Here is a 21,631-nt window from a genome sequence, read left to right on the forward strand (position 1 = left end):
CCTGTTTGCTCTATCAAACTAGTAGTTAGGTCAAGTTTCTCACTTCCCCTTCAGGTCTGGTCAAGACTGGTGGTCCTAGACTTACCCAGTGTTCCTAGTGGAATGTTTCTCATGTGGTTTAATTAGTGACATCTACTTGATTTATTTCAGTTGAGACTATTCATTCACACCTCAGGTTAGTATTCTCTTCTTAGTTCATATTGATGTGACTCTTAGACTCTTAACAATGACGGATTTGAATATCCTAATACTAGTAGATAGAATAAAGTCTCGATTAGAATAATGTGATGTCTAGACATCGTTTATTATATTATCCTCATAGAGATGTCCTCATAGAGATGCTTGTATAATGAATAAACCTCCTTGAATGAAGGTGCATGAATTGAATGAAACAAGCGGATCAAGCCCTTGGCAAGAGGCTGTAAAAGAGAATCTGTAAATGTGAGAGAACATGTGAAAAGGTGAGAAGAATCTACTAGGAGAGAATAAAGGGTAGCATGAGAAGATTTAGGAAGTGGAGATATTTTGGGAGAGGTGGAGAGAATCAAGCAAAAGAGGTGGAGTGAATCAAGGAGAAATCAGTGGGATTAGATGCTTGGATGTAAACTTTATAAATTGAGGCATTGGCCTAATGAGAATTTGTTGGTTTTTTATTATCCATGCCTACATTAAGCTATTAGGTAATTACTCACTAATCACGTCTTAATTATTATCTAATCACTTTGTTAATGATGTTGATTCTAGCATTTGATCCACCATAGCTCATCACATTACTGTAATTTTAACATGGTATCAAAGCCAAGCCTAGAATCCGTCAAGTTTATGAGTCCATTATCTAGTTAATTAAGATAAATAGATAATTAAAAAATAATCAATTTTTTAGTTATTTTCAAGAAGCTTTCTATACCCCCAGCCAGTGGAGGAGCTCCCTCTCCTTGGAGGCTCAACCATTGCCCAAACCCTTCTAGCCCAACATAGCCAACTCATTTGTGCTCCAGCCAGTCGAGTCAGAAGCGCAAATCGCCGGCGCATTCAAGAGAAATCGCGATTTTGTCAAGCGCTTGTTTCTGGGAGCAAAACTGAGATCTTCTCTTCCACAGATCAAATGGGTCTAATTCCTCTTAGCCCGGAGGGTTTTCAAGCATGCTCTACAAGCTGGTGAAGTCAAAATTTGATTTGATCAAGTCTACAGTGAGATCTAAGCTCTTCATCAAATCTGCAGGTGACTTTGGTAAAATAGAGATTAAGCATTCAATATTTGGTCAAATCTTGTGTTTCTTGGCTTAATCCTCTACTAGACTAATTGCTATGGATGGCCTTGAAAGGATTTGAGCTTATTTCAAGTCTAAGGCTCAGATCTGGGCTCCCCGCATACTCTATTTTCTACACACAAAATAGAGGATAACTTCAGATTGTAATTCGAAGATGGTTTGATACTCCAACCATTCCGTACAAATTGGTTACCCTTGATTTAATGTAATTTTTGGTGATTTTATTGTTGAAATATACAAGTGAATAGGGTGTGTGTGGGAACAAGCTCTTGGATAGAGGCTGTAAAAGAGGAGATGTAATTGTGAAAGAACCTATGAAAAGGTTAGGAGAATCTACTGGGAGAGAATAATGGGTAGCATGAGGGAATTTAGGAGTGTGGAGATATTCTGGGAGATAATCAGGGAAAAGAGAAGAGGTGGAGAGAATCAGGCAAGAGGTGGAGATATTCAGGGAGTGAATCATGGAGAAATCAAGGGGATTAGATGCTTGATGTAAACTCTATAAATTGAGGCATAGCCCTAATGAGAATTTGCTGGTTTTTGAGTATCCATGCCTACATTAATCTATGTGCTAATTTTTCACTAATTACGTCTTAATCACTTGCTAATCACTTTGTTAATTATGTTGATTCTAGTGTTTGATCCACCATAGCTCATCATTCAGCTCAAATTTCAACATGGTATCAGAGCCATGCCTAGAATCAACTAGATTTATGAGCCCATTAGTGAATTAATCAGGATTAGTAAGATAATTAGCAAAAAAATCAGTTTTTAGTGAGTTTTCTCTCTTCCCCTTCACCCCCAGCCAGTGGAGGGTCTCTAGCACCTTGCACACATAAAATTAGGGCACATGCTTTATACACAAGATAGCTAACCTCATTAGCTTCAAGCCTATCTACTCCACGCAGCAAATCGCCGGCGGATGCATCGGATTTTCGCTAATTAACAGGCGCCGTTTTTCTGAAGTAGAATGAAGATTGCTCTTTGCTCAGGTCAAAACTCTCTAATTCCTCTTAGCACAAAGGGTAATCAAGCATGCTCTACAAGCTGGTGAAGACAGAAATCAATTTCATCAAGTCTACAGAGAGATCAAAGCTCTTCATCAAATCTGCAGGTGACTTTGGTAAAACAGAGATTAAGCTTTCATTATTTGCTCAAATCTTATGTTTCTTGGCTTAATCCTCTACTAGACTCATTGCTATTGATGCCTTTCAAAGCATTTGAGCTCATTTGAAGTGGAAGGCACCAGATCTGGACTCCCCGCATACTCTGTTTTCTGCACACAAACCAGAGCATTAATTTGCTAATCAGTGATTAATCAGTGCTAATCACTGTACTTTGGTGCAATTGAGGGTTCAAATTAACCATTAGGTATCTGATACAGATCCCTAAAGCTTCAGATTGCAAATCGGAGTTGGTTTGATACTCCAACCATCCCGTACAAATTGGTTACTCTCAATTTAATGTAATTTCTGGTGATTTTATGCTGATAAAATTGTTGTAATCATCTATTAAACACCAGATTGAGTTGTAAAAGGGTAGACACTGCCCTTGAATCTTGAATTTGGATCAAGAGGTAAGACCCCCTTCACATCACCATGAATTCAGCACAGGAAATAGCCAAATTTAATGGAGAACAGTTTTATACATGGCAAACAAAAACCATGTATTTGCTGATGAGGAAAAATCTGTGGGGATTAGTTGAAGGGAGAGATGAATGCCCAGAGAGAGGGGAAAATGAGTGGAAGTGTAGGAATGAAAAAGCATTGGGGCTTATTGCACTCAGTTTAAATGATGAGATCATTCACCATATCACAGGGATACAGTGGGCAAAAGATGCATGGGATGAACTCAATAAATTATTTGGTACACAAGCAAAAAATTCCAAGATAAATCTATTAATGCAATTTTACAAATTGGACATGAAGGAAAGTGAACCCTTAATCACACACTTGAACAAATATAAAAGCATTAAGCAACAGCTGGGAGCTATTGGCAAAAAGGTAGAAGATGATGAAGCATTAGCTGTACTTTTGAAGAGTGTGGATAAAGGAGATTATGAAAACATTGTAGCAACACTAAAGAATGTACCTGAACTGAAGATACACGAGATAGAAGCAGCTCTACTGGAGCAAGAGAGCAGAGGCAAAGAGAAGAAAGAGCTCGACTCAACAGCAGGAGAGGAAAAAGCATTCTTCACCCGAGGAGGATTCTCTCGAGGACGAGGACGAGGAAGAGGCAGAGTAGGAGGGAGGACCTTCACTTGCCACAAATGTGGAAAGCCAGGACACATGGCGAGAGACTGCTACAGCAAACCCAGTGAAGAAGGAACGACATCGGCAACTTCATGGAGGCTCCAAGAGAAGTGGAGTCGGATCATCTTTTCTGAGAGAGAGAGAGAGAGAGCCCACAACCCAATGTAACCTGCCCCAATAAAGTAAAACCACCTCTGAGCCACCGATGATGTAGGCCAAGTGGTAGATGTATGTGTGAGCACTTTAGTCAAGGTCACGGGCACTTATAGTAGCCTTGGACACATAGAGAGAGTGTCAAGGACTATGGAGTTTAGGGACTTGAGGCACTGGTCGCGGACTGTCAAGTAAGAGAGAAACTTGATACAGGGTCCAGGTGTGCTGAGATAACTTGAGGGGAGGAGTAGACACTGGTCGCGGACTACCAAGTAAGGGGAGGCAAACTTGGTATAGGGTCTAGGTGTACTAGGAGTATTCACTTGAGGGGAGGTGTTGAAATATACAAGTGAATAGGGTGTGTGTGGGAACAAGCTCTTGGATAGAGGCTGTAAAAGAGGAGATGTAATTGTGAAAGAACCTGTGAAAAGGTTAGGAGAATCTACTGGGAGAGAATAATGGGTAGCATGAGGGAATTTAGGAGTGTGGAGATATTCTGGGAGATAATCAGGGAAAAGAGAAGAGGTGGAGAGAATCAGGCAAGAGGTGGAGATATTCAGGGAGTGAATCATGGAGAAATCAAGGGGATTAGATGCTTGATGTAAACTCTATAAATTGAGGCATAGCCCTAATGAGAATTTGCTGGTTTTTGAGTATCCATGCCTACATTAATCTATGTGCTAATTTTTCACTAATTACGTCTTAATCACTTGCTAATCACTTTGTTAATTATGTTGATTCTAGTGTTTGATCCACCATAGCTCATCATTCAGCTCAAATTTCAACATTTATGCTACCTGATAAATCTATTGTAATCATCCCTTAAACACCAGATTGAGTTGTAAAAGGGTAGACACTGCCCTTGAATCTTGAAATTGGATCAAGAGGTAAGACCCCCTTCACATCATCATGAGTACAGCACAAGAAATAGCCAAATTTAATGCGGAGCAGTTTTACACATGGCAGACAAAAACCATGTATCTGCTCATGAGGAAAAATTTGTGGGGGCTAGTTGAGGGAAGAGATGAATGCCCAGAGGTGAGAGGGGAAAATGAGTGGAAGAGCTGGAGTGAAAAAGCATTGGGACTTATTGCACTCAGTTTAAATGATGAAATCATTCATCACATCACAGGGATACAATGGGCAAAAGATGCATGGGATGAACTCAATAAATTATTTGGCACACAAGCTAAAATAAAAGCATTAATAAGCAACAACTGCAGCTATTGGCAAAAAGGTAGAAGATGATGAGGCACTAGCAGTGCTTCTGAAGAGTGTGGACAAAGGCGAATATGAAAACATTGTAGCAACACTAAAGAATGTACCTGAATTGAAGCTACATGAGATGGAAGGAGCTCTACTAGAGCAAGAGAGCAGAGGCAAAGAGAAGAAATGGCTCGACTCAACAGCAAGAGAAGAAAAAGCATTCTTCACCCGAGGAGGATTCTCTCAAGGACGAGGACGAGGATGAGGAAGAGGCAGAGTAGGAGGAAGGACCTTCACTTGCCACAACTGTGGAAAGCCAGGACACATGGCAAGAGACTGCTACAGCAAACCCAGTGGAGAAGGAACGACATCGGCAAACTTCATGGAGGCTCCTAAGGAAGAGGAGTCAGATCATCTTTTCAGAGAGAGAGAGAGAGAGAGAGAGAGAGAGAGAGAGAGAGAGAGAGAGAGAAACCCCACAACCCAATGTAACCTACCCCAACAAAGTAAAACCACCTCTGAGCCACCGTTGATGTAGGCCACGTGGTAGATGTATGTGTGAGTACTTTAGTCAAGGTCACGGGCACTTGTAGTAGCCTTGGACACATAGAGAGAGAGAGTGTGTCAAAGGACTATGAGTTTAGGGACTTGAAGCACTGGTCGCGGACTATCAAGTAAGAGGGAAACTTGGTATAGGGTCCAGGTGTGCTAGAAGTATTCACTGGAGGGGAGGTGTTGAAATATACAAGTGAATAGGGTGTGTGCGGGAACAAGCCCTTGGCAAGAGGATATAAAAGAGAATCTGTAAATGTGAGAGAACCTGTGAAAAGGTGAGAAGAATCTGTTGGGAGAGAATAAAGGGTAGCATGAGAAGATTTAGGAAGTGTGGAGATATTCTGGGAGAGGTGGAGAGAATCAAGCAAAAGAGGTGGAGTGAATGAAGGAGAAATCAGTGGGATTAGATGCTTGGATGTAAACTCTATAAATTGAGGCATTGGCCTAATGAGAATTTGCTGGTTTTTGATTATCCATGCCTACATTAAGCTATTAGTTAATTACTCACTAATCACATCTTAATTATTAGCTATTAGTTAATTACTCACTAATTATATCTTAATTATTAGCTATTAGTTAATTACTCACTAATCACATCTTAATTATTATCTAATCACTTGTTAATGATGTTGATTCTAGCATTTGATCCACCATAGCTCATCACATTGCTGTAATTTTAATATAAAGGAGAGATGGGGGATAACAACCAATCCTGAGTGGTAACTATAAATGTAAGTACTTATTACAGCACTATACCAATTGTAGGTGATACCTACCATTAAAAAAACCAATGGTACTTGTTTGGTAGTGATACATGTCACCACTTTACAAAAAGTAATTAGTTACCACTTAACTACTTATGTTGTAATAGTAAGGAACCTAAAGCTGTAGCTATTAGGACAATATCAAAGAGCACTACTACACCTGCAAATACCAATGATAACTACTCGTTGTAGCAGTGTACCACTGGAGAGGGTTATTGCTATAGTGGTAACCATCTAAATAGTGAAGCTAGATAACACCACTATAGCAGAGGTGTTACCACTTTACAAGAGGTTAATACCACTACACTAGTGGTGAGTGTTACCTATGTGTGTTAACCCCTACAAAATAACATTGTTAAATTAAAATAAATAACACTTTAGAATTACCAAATTTCCTACAAAATAACACTTGCATACACAATGATGAATAACACTATAAAGGACATAAAAAATGAAAAACAAGTGCAAGATTGGATCAAAATCAAGTGCAAGATTGGATTAAAATCAAGTGTGTAGTCGATTTATTTAGTGGAGATGAGATTGCAAAACATATATAGGGTTATTACAAAATTGAGATGACTAATGAGCTCTAACTTTACTCCTTGCTATGAGAATACCAAAATGTTTGATTACATGGAGTGAGAAGGCATCTTTATGATTCACAATCATACCATATGCCTTGCTCGGAGATAACCAAAGTGTTTGCATGGAAAGACAAATCATCATTATGATTCACAGTCATATTATCAATTACATTTATTTAGTAGGGATGAGATTACAAAACATATATAAGGTTGTTACAAAATTGAGATGACTAATGAGCTCTGAGTTTGCTCCTTGCTCTGAGAATACCAAAGTGTTTGATTACATGGAGAGAGAATTCATCTTTATGATTCACAGCAGTCATACCATAAGCCTTGCTCTGAGAGCACGAAAGTGTCTGATTACATGGAAAGACAAATCATCCTTGTGATTCACAACATATTATTGATTACATATGCCTTGCTATTTATGGCATCTTTCCACCCAAGTAACTAGGGGTATAATACATTTGTAAGGTATGGATCCTGACTCTTATCCTTTGGCTCAAAGGACTTAGGGTAGATCATGGAGTCATGTGAATTTAGCATGTTCTTGTAGCGGGTGTCATCAATAATAAGAGTTTCCCTGGACTCAAGCTCTGGAAGCAACTACCACAAGTCTGATAGACACTTCCAAAAAATTGGTTTGTCACCATGGACTACACCACGCCTACCCATGGAATAAAATATAGAGTGAACAAGGCTTTCCTGCAAGATTGTGTAAGAATGATAGTCCAAAGTCTCATACCGGGAAAGCATCTAAAATTCATATTTCTCCATATACTAGTCCATAGGATGAGATTGAAGAGATTGTAAAATTGTCACCAAAACTGCTCTGCATCAGGCCTAACAACATTTACAACGCCATGTGCATCCTTTTAAAGATTTTGAGATTATACCTTATACTGATGTCCCAGAGGAAGCATGTGAGCTCCATTTCTAGTCATGATCATGTATCTTTTTAGTAGCACTCCATTCATGTCTAAGACCAACAACTTGGTCTTCTCTTATAAGACACTTATGGGCATTTATGGTGTTCCGCATGCTACATCATCAGCCCCAACTACCACATCAGCTAGTAAAGCCATATCCTCTGCATGTGGCTCAAACTGCATTATCAGTCCCTGTTGCCATGTTAACTCCTAAAGCCACATCCTCTACATGTGGCTCATCATCAGCCCCTTCCTACCACATCAACTCCTAAATCCACATCCTTTGCTTATGGTTCAAAATTAGCCCCTATTGCCACATCAATTTCTAAAGCCACATCCTCTACCTATGGTTCAAAATCAGCCCTTAAAGCCACATCCTTAGCCATATTTTTAACATTATCGTCTACTCCCACGTTTACTCTCATGCCAGTGTCTGCTATTACATCATCCTCTGCTACCACCTTAGCCTCTGCTCCTACCACAGCTTTTGCAACCAAATCAGCATCTATTAGCCCCTGAAGTCGCATCCTTTGCCATATGTTTAACATCTTCGTCTACCATAGAAATTGTATGATTATCTGTAACATTAACCTCGTGTGTAGGTCCCATATCATCAATACCTATGGAAGCATGTGCTCGTGTAAATAAGAAGGTGATAAAAATTTAGGGCAAAAAAAAAAATCTTTCATTTATTGAAATCATAAGTACAAAAGGTTTTTGGCAATCAGAATGCCATGGTAAAAAACTTTGGCAATGCCTTACAAAAATGTTTAAGAGCATGTAGGGATAAAAAAAGCCATGAACTAGTACGGATAAAACCACTAATGTGTTAAATACAAAATATGGTTACAAAATAGGTAGTGATGGCTAATGCTATGTACAATGTTTCCTGGCTCTAGTTGGGGATTCCACCTTGATGTTCAGTGGTAGTGTCTCCATCCACAGTCATGCCTCCATTCGTAGTAGCACCTCTAGAGACAATCCTCTCTCCACTATCTTTTCCCATTTCTTCACACAAATAGAAACATACTTGTTACAAAATGCATAAAGAAGCTACCTGCACAATTGTTACAAAATACATAAAGAAGCTACCTACGCATATGTGATGGTGTAAATAACTATTTACCTGTAATCTTCTTTTGCTTCTTTCCCTTCTTCATCAACCCAAGCGTCTCAACAATAGAAGGACTCTTTATTGTTTTATCTACTGTTGTGATTTCCTCCACTTCAAGATTTTCCTCTATAGCATCTTTTGTACCCTTCTACACCTCTTCTATAATATGTGTTAACCCCTACAAAATAACATAGCTAAATTGAAATAAGTAACACTTTACAAATACCAAATTCCCTGAAAAACAACACTTGCACACACAATGATGAACAACATTACAAAGAAAATAAAAAAATGAAACATTAAGTGCAAAGTTGGATCAAAATTAAACCTCTTCTGTAATACGAAGAACATTTCCAATAGCAATGTCATGGATAACATTAAGCATAACTTTGTAGTACTTTTCTCCACTCCAAAATTGAGGGTTGTGAGATTGTCAAAAGCACCTTCTTCACACCAATGTCATCAAACACTTCCTCACCTTGGCTGCTATGCAAAAGCTATTAGAGGGACTGAGAACGAACTTCTTGTGCTCCTTGGACTCCTCAAAGATATTAGATTATTGTATTGTTTGGTTTTCTACTAGTAGACAACACAAAATCATAAAATAATTCAAATGATCCTTACAATAGTTACACATGCCAATATAGGCATTGGGGGTGCCATCGAGACATATGTACCTGTCATCATCTCATGACATACATGCACACAAACACTTGTTCAAAAAAAGCAAATACAACAAAACCTGCAAATCAATTGCTTAAATGAAAAGTCATGCCATAGGAAACCTGTAGTAGATGCGACATCAAAACAACAATAATCACATTTATTCATTGAATCAATAAGCCTATACTGAACAATCAAATAAGTCAAAAGTATGACAAGAAAAAAGGATTCCAACCAGCAGAGAGAGAGAGAGAGAGAGAGAGAGAGATTTTCTTCTTGTAAATCTTTCTCTGCATCTGCAAGCTACTCACCAACATTTTCCACTATCTCTAGAGCCACCTTATTATGGTGCACTACTGCTTGGGATTTTTTCAGCTTCTCTACTACCACATCATGGTCTGACATAGCCAATGCATGGCTCTTTTCAATCTCCTGCAATACATCATTTGACACCAAAGCTACAAGTTGTCGTGGGAAAACTTGTGTTAATCATTATCATTAGATTAATCTCATGCTTAATCCATACTTCTTTCCACCCTAATCTATGTCAAAATCTATCTTACCAATATGATACCAGAGCTTTTATCCATGAGTACTGCCATTAATCACTTTTCATAAGCAAAAACCATGGTTTCCCTCTTTGTGTAAACACCCCCTATCAATGTTTACCTTTTCTCTCTATCTTTTTTTTAGTAGATATCATGATAGGTGTGGGTATCGAGGTATCACCCCCTCACCCCTTGGGGAATGAGGTGTTAACCTATATAGTGCACAATGTGTGTATTGTTGTGAGGGTGGAATCCAACCCTAGAGATGGGAATAGCATATTGTGAGGTTTTCCTCTTGGACATGGGAGGGAGAAAGTCTATGTATTTTAAAACCTCATAAAGAATGAATATGTTTGTCTTGTCTCTCATCTATGTGTTAACTATGAGTAGTGTGGTGTGTGAGTGTGGCTAACTTGAGGGTTACGCAGCACGAGGTAGTCTAATAGGAACGTAGATAGTGTTAATAAGTAGAAGGCTTACAAAGTCTAGGTAGTGTGAGTGAGACTAGTCCTTGGCCAGTAGACTTCCTAGAGAGAACCCTAACTCCCTCTTCTCTTCCTCTTGGTAGCTCTGAGTGAGCTAAGATTGACAAAGTCACCTACTATGTATACAAGTCATTTTTTCTAATGAGAAAAAGAGTAATCCCATTACATTGTGGTGATAGCGTGTAGTTTTTCCTCTCTCTCATGCATCATGTAGGTGAAACATGGATTGTGGTGTATGTTATTGCTTGTTTCTCTCTCTCTCTCTCTCTCTCTCTCTCTCTCTCTCTCTCTCTCTCTCTCTCTCTCTCTCTCTCTCTCTCTCTCTCTCTCTCATCCTTGTAGGTAGGTTTTTCTCCATCTCTCCATCTCAAGAGCACACATTAGCATTGGAGTAGAGATAGAGGGGTGGGTGCATGTTTAGGTGGTACACTAACTAGTGGTATTTAGTGTGGTTAGACGGTAATGAAAGGAACCACTTTGTACAAGCGATTGGTAGCAAAAATATTTCTCAATTAAAGCATGCAAACTAAAAACCTTTGCTTATCGAAAAATTCAGTCCATCATTACAGCATCTCAAGATGTAAAATTCACTTCACCTAAAAAAGAAAAAATGTCAGTCCATCCCCACCTAATATCCCAGGAGTTTGACACTGTCCTTCAAATGATATAAAGCTCTACATTCCTTTATAACAAGTGATGATTAAGGTGTTTAAATGAACTCTATTTGATGAGAAGGTTTTTAAAAACTATAGGGTTTTGGTTTTAAGGATCCTAAACATGGGGATTATACCCAAGGGATACATTCACATCAACATGATCACCACTAGTTTTTGGATTCTAATTTTTGCTAGCTTTATCAACACGATCACCAATGGCATGGGTTTCTCTTTTAAAAGAACTCCAAGAAAAATCTTTGTTATAAATTTCTAGGATGAGCCGCATAGAGTAAAACTAATTTTGTATGATCATGGTGGAGAGAAAGATTGAGCTTTGGAGTTCCTACAAGCAAGTGATGTGTGTGATAGGGTATGTCTCAACACTTTGTGTATATGACATATTACCCAAAGTTTAAGGATGTCTCTAGTTGTTGGTGAAGGTGGCCAAGGTCTAGGACTTAAGGCACTATGTTGGTCCATACAAGTCGTGAGATTGAAACAAATCACATCCACCAGTGGCAACAAGAGGGAGGAGCGTTGAGAGAGAAAATGGTGATGTGTGTGGTATTGTTGGATTTGAACCATGGTCCTTTATTTTTGAGTTATTATATGGTTTATAAGACAAATGTTATGGGTATGGTGTTTTGTAAAAAAGAGTGGGGTAGAAGAATTTATGGTTACATAAGCACACATGAAAAGATCTAGCCACATTACAAGCCACATGGATATGGTACCATAGATTGAAAAGCATGTGAGTTGTTAGAACCCTCTTAGAGCTATAAAGTGTTGCACTTCGGATTAAAGCCTTTGTCGAGCGGTAGATGTTGATAAGTAGATGTTGCATGTCTTTGATTCTCCAAAGGGATCATAAGTAGATGTTGCATGTCTTTGATTATCCAAAGGGATGAAGAAGCTAGAGTTAGTAAATGAAAATGTTAATAGCAGATGGGATCCTAATGGTGCAGGGGCCATTGTGTGTGATTACTCTCTCTTTTTCTTTTCTTTTTGTTTCTTTTTTGTTTTGTTTTATTTTTTTACAAGCACCAGTGGTTGGGTGAGTGAAAGTGCACTCACTGAGTAACTGCTTCTTTTTATTATAGTTGACAAGGATGATTTTCCTGTTGAAGACTATTCTTCTTTAGGAATGAACCACATGCGTGATTCTAAGAATCATGGTGGTGAACTTTTATGAAAGTGTAGAAGAATGGTTTCTTGGATTAGAAATATGATGAGAAAACAGTGTGGCCATGTGGTTGCACATTTGAGTGTACATCATCCTCCATGATTTTGTAGGTGGGAGAAATTATGGCTATGATTGTTGAAGAATCATGGTGATAAACTTGTGTTTACGACAGCAAATGATTGATATTCGTTGACCATAAGTGGAAACACCTATTTGGCATGGTTTTTGCACATTATGATATGGTTAAATGAGTGTGATTATATAGAGATCAAAATCACGAGCATGATTTTGGAAGAATCACGGTGATAATATTGCATGTATACTGAGAGGACATGACTTTACTAGTCTAGACATGATGAGAGAATGCCAAAATATCATGCAATTGAACATATGAATGAAGATTTGTTGGCGTGATATTGAGGAATCACAAGTGTGATTCTTGGAAAAATCACGGTTTAATGCAACACAATAAATGATAGAATATACATGTGGAGTGCAATTTGAAAGCAATCGACATGATTTGAATACATGTTACAATTGTGATTTTTGATGATGTGGCACACTGCATGATTTGTGAGATGACATGGCATAAATCACGATGTTAAAAATCATGATAGCTTAGCCTTAATGGTTTTTCTTAAGCTGATGATGTATGGAGCATGTGTAACATCCTTGCATGTGCAACATCCTTGTCTATGCAAATGATTAAGAGGGTGATACTTTGTTGGTGTGATTATTGTCTATGCAAATGATTAAGAGGGTGATGCTTTGTTGGCAAGATTATTGATCACGGCCATGATTTTAAATCACAACACGATTTTGTGCGACATAACTACAAAATCACGACGATCAAAGTTGATGTTTTTGGTGATGTTAATGATGCTTTGTACTCCTTGCTTCATCATTGACACCATCCTTTGATTTTTTGTTGAGCTTTGAATGGCCTAACTTTTGATGATGTGGCAATCACGACTGTGACTTTTGAAGAACCATGACAGGTAATTTCTTGATGTTACCATGTTTTAAGCCTTTTTTGATCATGTGGAGCATGTATGCACCTTAAATGACCATTTCTATGCATTTCTAATGGCATGATTTTGCAGAAAGAATCATGGCCGTGATTTTTGGAAGAATCATGGCATGAAAACTGCTTGAATGTTGCACTTTTAGCCACCATTAGAAATGTACTTGCTTGCATTTGAGAGCGTAATTGTGCCTCTTCCTTGAAGTTGACTACTTTCTAGTAGCATTTGTTGATCTCATTCATTATAGCCATCCCAAATGCTTTGTAGGATGTTAAGCACTCTCGTTACTCGTGTGTGGTGGCAGGTTCTTGTGGCATTTTTACCTCTTTAGTGAGTGGTTCTTGTGGCTCCCTGATTGCGATTTTGCACTTCTGTGAGTAGTGGGTTCTTGTGTCTATCACCTTTTTGGGAGTAGTGGATTCTTGTGTCTATCACCTTTTTGGGAGTGTAGGTGCTTATGTCTGCCACACTAAACTTTTGCAACCTTAGTTACTGGTTCAAAGAGTGGCTTCATGTAGATGATCTATGGGGACATTGTTGAAATATACAAGTGAATAGGGTGTGTGCAAGAACAAGTCCTTAGCAAGAGGCTGTAAAAGAGAATTTGTAAATGTGAGAGAAGCTATGAAAAGGTGAGAAGTATCTACTGGGAGAGAATAAAGGGTAGCATGAGGAGATTTAGGAGGTGTGGAGATATTCTGGGAAGAGGTGGAGAGAATCAAGCAAAAGAGGTGGAGTGAATCAAGGAGAGATCAATGGGATTAGATGTTGTAAACTCTATAAATTGAGGCATTGGGACCTCACCCTTAAGCAAGAAGGAGAATTGATAGCCTTACTCAAAGAACTTTAGGATGAGTTTGCCTGGAAATACGTTGACATGAAGGGAATTCCTATGGGAGTGGTAAAAGACACCATCCCTCTCATGAAGGCATGAAACCATCCAAACACAGAACCTATCACGTGAATCTCATCGACACAGGATTTGTGTATGGAATCGAGCACACCGAGAGTGGGTGCCATGATAGTGATCATTCCCAAAAAGAACACAAAGCTTAGAGAGTGTGTTAATGTTGTAGTTGCCGGCTTGGTTGAATACATACAAAAAGTGTGTATATGTTTTCAAAAAGAGTTTTCTAAACAGTTTTCTTAACAGTTTGAGTCCACCCTTGTCGTGTTCATTACATGAATACTAGCTAGTTCTATGTTGTTACCCCCCCCCCCCCCCCGCCCCCCAAAAAAAAGGAGAAGTTGCTTCATGCATAAGTAGACCGATGCTTCAAAGTTCGGTTAGATTAGGCCATATGAATATACAATTGATTAAGAGATTCAAATAGGCTACATGAAAGTGTACGGTAATCATATTAGACGATCGCACTAAGTCGCAGGGGCGTACAAGACCTCAAATGAATTTGGAACGTAGTACTATATGTAGAGTGTTGGATGGGGTCCAACGACTTAACATATGACTGCCCCTAGATAGTACTGTATTCTCAACAACTTCCATCATATTCAAATTATCAATTTTCTTCATTGCCTTATGCACCCTTATTTTATGGTGCATGCAACATCTATCTCAATGTCTTTCTAGATCACCTTCAAAGCGCCCTCATATGAGCATGCATGTGAAAGGTAGTTGCCATCAATTGTAATCTTAGTTTACAATAATAATTCATATTATTTTCTACCTTAACTTACTAGATCTTGTTCTTTATGAAGTTCATGCTATGTGTGTTGATACGCAAGCTATATTTTACAATGTGGGCATCGCAACATGACCATACAATGAGTAAGTGATCAACATGAAGAACATAAGTACTATGACCATCACTATGGTTGACATAAGGAGAAACATCCTAAGATACTTAAAAAAATAAAAAGCTTCAAAGAATAAGAGTTGATGCTTGCATACTAAATCCTAAGAATATCTCTTCAAGCTTGTATTCCATGGGTTGTACCTTTGACATATAAATGCGTTCCAGGTAGACCTCATCCAAATGCCTATTGAAAACCCCACTTCTAGTATCCTTTTGGGAATTAAAAAATAGTGTAAAGCACCTGGAATACATCATCCTTAATGGTTACATCTTTGTTACTGGAGCAAAGGTTTATCATAATCCATTCCATGACCTTTTCCATAGACCTTAGCAACTAATTGTACCTTTAAGCCTATGAATTGAACCATCCTTTTAGATTGTATACCAACGCTTTGCATAGATCTTAGCAACTAGTTGTACTTCATACCTTTGAATTGAACCATCCTTTTAGATTGTATACCCATCTTGCTAAAAAGAACTAGAGTTAAATAGATGTTAGATAATGATGTAAACCATGCATATCCTTCATCCATGTCTATCTTTCGGTTTTTTATTGCGTATGATTTCCTCATAAGAATAATAGTTTAGGAGCATAAGAGCAATGATGAGGGCATAACTTGTTTGAAAATTTACATCATCACTTTTAATGTAAAAGCCTCCAAGATTCTTTTCTTGGTCCTTTTGTCCTCTAGGGCTCAACAATTGAGCTGTCCAAGATTTCTATTAACTACTTCTCACAATACAGTCCCATCATCCTTGATCGCTAATGAGCAACACTACTCAATAACCCTTTGGAGACATCTGCAAGCCTTTCTAGAAATGCATCCATGTTGGCTCTAACAACCTGCCAACATGTGGGCAAAGTCTCCATATGCCTCATGAGAGTATAAGAAAGGTTGAAATGAGATTTTTGTTGTTAAGGAGAGAATGCTATATGTGTATCATGCTGTGTGTTAAAAAATAGGAAAGCTACTTTTTGGATTTGAGAATCCTAAAAGCTCTATAAACATGAGCAAACATACAAGATAAGCTAACGTCAATCTTCACCGTACACAATCTAGAATTCAGATCTTGAGATCCTTCTTATGGTTGTAGGAGAGGCCAAAGAAACAAAGATCGGTGTTTTGCTGCTTGCATTAATACATTAATACAGATGGCCGGTAACAGATTCAAATCACAAGTTTTTAGCTAACACATTACAGCTTGCCTGGATAAGCAAGGAGAACTGGAAGCACACAGACAAGTTGCTTAGACTTCTGACCTCTTGACAACAGCTTTCATCCTACTAACCCCCAAATGGAAATGCATTGAACTGAGAAAACTATAGGTGTAAGGTTTGAGAGTTTTGGTGTTGAATGTAAGCATATTGACTTCCTGTCTTGGTGACAAGCCTGATATCAATGGGCAAATGCCCATGATTGCACGGGAAAACTATGGGCAAAGGATAAAGATGGTGATCACTTGCCTGCCCATGACTTGCCATCAACATGAGAAAAAAGACAAGGGCCATGACTTCTCGTAGACATAGGGAAACAGACAATAAGATAACATCACAATCCTGTAAAACCTTCCATAAACCTTCATCCATTCAAACACACATCATACATACTTGAAGGCCTCCCGATAACATAAGTGAAATACATTCTGAAATAAGTGAGCCTTTATGCTCTCTAATGAAAGAGAGTTATATTATAAGAACAAAAAGGAGTAGTCCCAAATAGGTGATAACAACAATGATACCACACACGGTTCAGTATTGCTTGTGCTATATAACAACTTTGGCAGAATTGATGACATGATGTCATATACCTTGCATTGGGAAAAACTGAACATCTCCAGTAGTCCACATCATTTTCACTTCCTGGGCCATACCCTTCTGTGTTTCATGAGAGCTGGAGAACAACCTATATAAAATCTTCAAACAAGATAAGCAATAACTGCCCTCTTAAACTGGCCAATACCCTATGAGCCACCTGTCATTTCAATTACTCACCTATACACTGGATATTCTAAGTCGTCTAAACATTTTGACAAGTTGCACATTACACATTGGGGTAATACAGATTTCAGATTTTCTAATTGTGGCTCATTTTTGTATTGAGACCCCAATATCCTGTCAAACGTAGTGTAAGCTTCCATGGACACTTTCAGAGCAGCCATTGGAAGGTCACACTTTGGTTCCAGCTGAAACTAGCCCATGTGTAAAGGTTACCATAAAAAAACGGCAACAGTAATCCATATTATTAGGCTCACTTAAGAAAAAGCCTTTTTACAAATAGTATTGGCTGTCTACATAGAGGACAAAGTGACTTCTTCTGTTTCAATATCCTGCACATGCAAAATAGATGTCACATCCCTCTCTCTCTCTCTCTCTCTCTCTCTCACACACACACACACACACGTGGGATCCCCAAGTAGAGATTGTTTCATATTATGTGTACCTTGGGGTTACTTTACAGGCCCAATCTTTTCCATGAGACCAGCTGCCGATGCACATTTGGTGAAAGGATACGCATCCCTAGCCCGCCTAGAGAGACAGTGTTTTGCCAATGAGGTGATAGCCCAAGTGGTGAAGGTGTTTGCCTAGGACCAGGAGGTCCTCGGTTCAAAACCCCACAAGGTGCTTCCTCTGCAGCATCGCCTGCGGGCGGATGGGGGAAAGAGAGTTTTTCCAGGCCCATTTCAACGAACTTGTTTAGATGCCCACCCCAGTATGAGATCTAAGGGAGATTTCATTGCCTCTTCCAGGACAGATTCGGCCCCCTCTCACATGGGTCATGCAGTACAAGGACCAGAGATATTTAGGCATGTATTTGCTAGAGCTCCGCCATCACAAAGAGCTCATGCCAAGGCAACACTCCAGACAAAGACAGTGTCAAGGATTCTCATGACAAAATCTAGGCACAAACCATCTCGTCACATGACAAATACAATAATCCGCTCTTTAGGCTAATCCTACTTATATAGTCACTTATAAGTTATAAAGAGCTATGACTCACGGGATTAACTCACGAGCCTTAGACACTATAATCAGCACGCTTTCTAATCTTTTGGGTCCCCTGACCCACAAATTAGCCATACTAACCCCTTGGTAGCCTCCAGTACATAACAATCACAACGAGACGCCTCCACTAATAATAACCCCTTGCTTACTAACCCCTTGGTTAGCCTCCAGTACATAACAACCACAACGAGACACCTCCTAGACCTCCATCACAGATGTCTTTGGGCCACAACCACCAACTATCGTGGCCTAACAAGAGCAACAATAGGACCCACAAGTGTTACGTACTTGGTACTAATCCTCGAGATTAGTGGCCTAATTTGGCGAGGTTAGGGAAAGAGAGTGTTTCCAGGCCCTATCAACGAACTTGTTTAGATGCCCACCCTAGCATGAGAAAGAGTGTTTCCAAGGTTGGGGGGGGGGGGGGGGGGGGGGGGGGGGGGGGGAAGAAAGAGAGTGTTTCCAAGCCCATTTCAACGAGCTTGTTTAGATGCCCACCGTAGTATGAGATCCAAGGGACATGTGCAAGTAATCCAGATTAAGGTTCCACATGCTAGCTCACCACCCAACCATACATCCTGTACAACATATGATCTCCTCCAAGCATAGATACTAAGACTCACAATAGTCAACCTTAGCATCCCATAATCCCAAGACCTTCCTTCACGGGTCATCAATGCACAGTCCACCTCAAGGATGGATAATCCAGAGTGGATTGATTCCATGGTCTAGGCATAAACCATCTCGTCACATAACAAATACAATAATCCGCTCCATAGGCTAATCCCAATTATATAGTCACTTATAAGTTATAAAGAGCTATGACTTATGGGATTATTAACTCATGAGCCTTAGCCACTATAATCAACATGCTTTCTAATCCACAAATTAGCCAAACTAACCCCCCGGTTAGCCTTCAGTACATAACAACCACAACAAGACGCCTCCCAGACCTCCATCACAGATGTCTTTGGGCCACCACCACCAACTATCGTGACCTCACAAGAGAGAGCAACAGTAGAACCGGCAAGTGTTACATACTTGGTACTAATCCTCGAGATTAGTGGCCTAATTTGGTAAGGTTAGGGGATCCTCGTGATTAGGAGAAAGCAAGCTAATACAAGCGGCTAAGGTTTTTATTAATAAATCCATGTGTACTTGCTATTTATAACAATTTGGTTATTTATGACAATAATGGACACTATATACTAGATGCACCTTGTAAGATTGCCAAGCTATCAAGCATGGATCTATGGGAGTCAAACCTTGGCCTCTGGCTTAGGGGAGGTTCAAAGATTAGAGGAGGTGAGCTAACATGCACCCCTCTTAGGGGATTTGTACTAATCACGTGTGTTCTATGTTTAGGAGATATATGGGGTTGTTACACTTGGTATCAAAGCAACCTAAATGCGGAAGGTATCGCGATGCACAGGAGAAGGTCTTAGCTAGATTTTCCCTTTTGCTTTTCATGGATTCATAAGAACTAGGTACTCTCTACGCTTTTGCGTTGAGGTTTCGTTGAAGGCGTTTCTCCACCCCATGCGTAAGTTCTCATCTCAGGAAAAAGTTTATGCTTTTTAGGGGTCTACTGTCATGTTGGAAGTACATGAATTCTGAGGTAGGAGAATTATATGATAGAGAGGTGCAGATTTGAAACCCTAGAAAAAACGCACGCTGACACCCCTGCTTTTCCCATGGGAACCATAGAAAAAACCTCTCTCTCATACCCGGCTGCAGAGATGCTTCATGTAGCTTATGGCATGCATAGGCGGCATAAATGGACCAGGCAGCCAGAGGGTAAGACTGCACAGCCACCTGTACAGGCCATACAGGCCACATGGCAGGCTATACAGCCACGTCAGCAAGTCGTACAGGCCACATCATCAAGCCATACAGGTGGGAGGCCATATGGCAGCGTGCAACACAGCAGCGAGCAGAGGTGGGTGTATCTACTGAAGGCGACCAGCAGTAGGGAAAGAGGGGGGGCAGGTCTGCACATGCATGGGCAGAAACAGTGCATGCAGAAAAGAATGGGTGTGTAGGTAGAGAGGCTCATGCATGCACAAAGTCATGCTAAATTTGGGCACATCTAAATAAAAACTTGTTTTTTTTTTGGAAGAAGCGGTGATTTGCTTCTCTTTAAAAAACCAAAAAAAAGAGCACTTCTCTTTACTGTTCAGTGTGGGACAAAAGTGCAAGGAAGACAGAGTTCAATATAAGTCGACCTCCTCTTGTACACAGAGCAGTGGCAGGTCCTTCTCTCGATATTAATTCTTGGATTTTCATGTGTAAAGTGTGGTTTTTTCCCTTGCTTTTTTGTGATTTTCAGAATCTCTATCAGCATAAAACCGTACTCTATCATGAGCACCCCCGATAGAATCTCTCTAGACTCCACCAGTCCATGACAAGAAGTGCCTTCACTGACCCCAGATGTGGAATATGCTCATCCGTCTACTTCAGGCCACTTTCTCGGTCTCCCTTGAGGCCACTTCCTTGGGGCCCAGTTTCACATCTCCTCGGCCCACATTTGCTCCAGCCTGGCCCAGACAATGGATTCCATGCACTCCCCTCCCATCTGTGTTGGGAAAACGAAAGAGAGAGAGAGAGAGATGACATCTTCTACCAAGACACCAAAATCCAGAAAGAGGACTACCCACAGTTACAGGCTACAGTTGGTTCTCTACTTGCATTCGTGATCTCAGTTGCTTTCCAGATGGAGGAGGCTCCAATACGATGGATCATGTGAATGTCTAGCTTTTATCCCTAATATCATTGATCTCAGTGCACACACCCCCCCCAAAACCACTAGAAGCTGATTACGCATTCCTTAGTTTCAGCCCTCTTTGCACAGTCCCAAAGTGGTCTAGCAGATCACCTACCAGGGTGTACACAAACTTTCTTTTTCATCACACCCTCCAAACGTTTTTCTCGTAATGAATCTAAAGAAGGCTGGAAACTATTCTCAGAAAAACACCCTCCAACACTGATCAGTGACCCTCAAATTTGGAATACCTATACACAAACACTCCTAGATGTCCACAATCAATCTTCACTTGACTTCTTACACATACCCAAACCCAATACTTCCAATCAATTTACAACTGCCAATTTGAGGGATGCCATCAAGAAATGAATCCAAAGAAAGCTGAAAACTATTCGCCCTCCTACACCGATCACTAACCCTCAATATTTGAGATACCTATACACAAACACTCCTAGATGACCAGACTTCTCACACATACCCAAACCCAATACTTCCAATCTATTTACCACTGACAATGTGAGAGATGCTATCAAGAAATTACAGGGCTAAGGATCACGAGGGTCCACAAACAGGATTCTTTACATATGGATGAAGATAACTGCACACATCCTTGCCAAGCTTTCCAACGAGGTAGTTGGCAAAAGTTTTCCCCAAACTT

General features: G+C 39.8%; 1 protein-coding gene across 1 annotated transcript in view; it reads right to left on the reverse strand.

The window, feature by feature from the left end:
- Positions 1–16,773: 16,773 nt before the first annotated feature.
- The window catches only part of LOC147642259 (E3 ubiquitin-protein ligase APD2-like), a 66,882-nt gene continuing 62,024 nt past the window's right edge, over positions 16,774–21,631 (reverse strand). Inside the window, exon 10 of the mRNA XM_086804457.1 lies at positions 16,774–17,533. Coding sequence (XP_086660583.1) covers positions 17,455–17,533 — 79 coding nt within the window. The 3' untranslated portion in view covers positions 16,774–17,454. The remainder of the gene's footprint in view (positions 17,534–21,631) is intronic.

Source organism: Cibotium barometz, chromosome 1 (genome assembly GCF_041138505.1).
Source record: "Cibotium barometz isolate CiBa-2024 chromosome 1, ASM4113850v1, whole genome shotgun sequence".
Taxonomy (NCBI): Eukaryota; Viridiplantae; Streptophyta; class Polypodiopsida; order Cyatheales; family Cibotiaceae; genus Cibotium; species Cibotium barometz.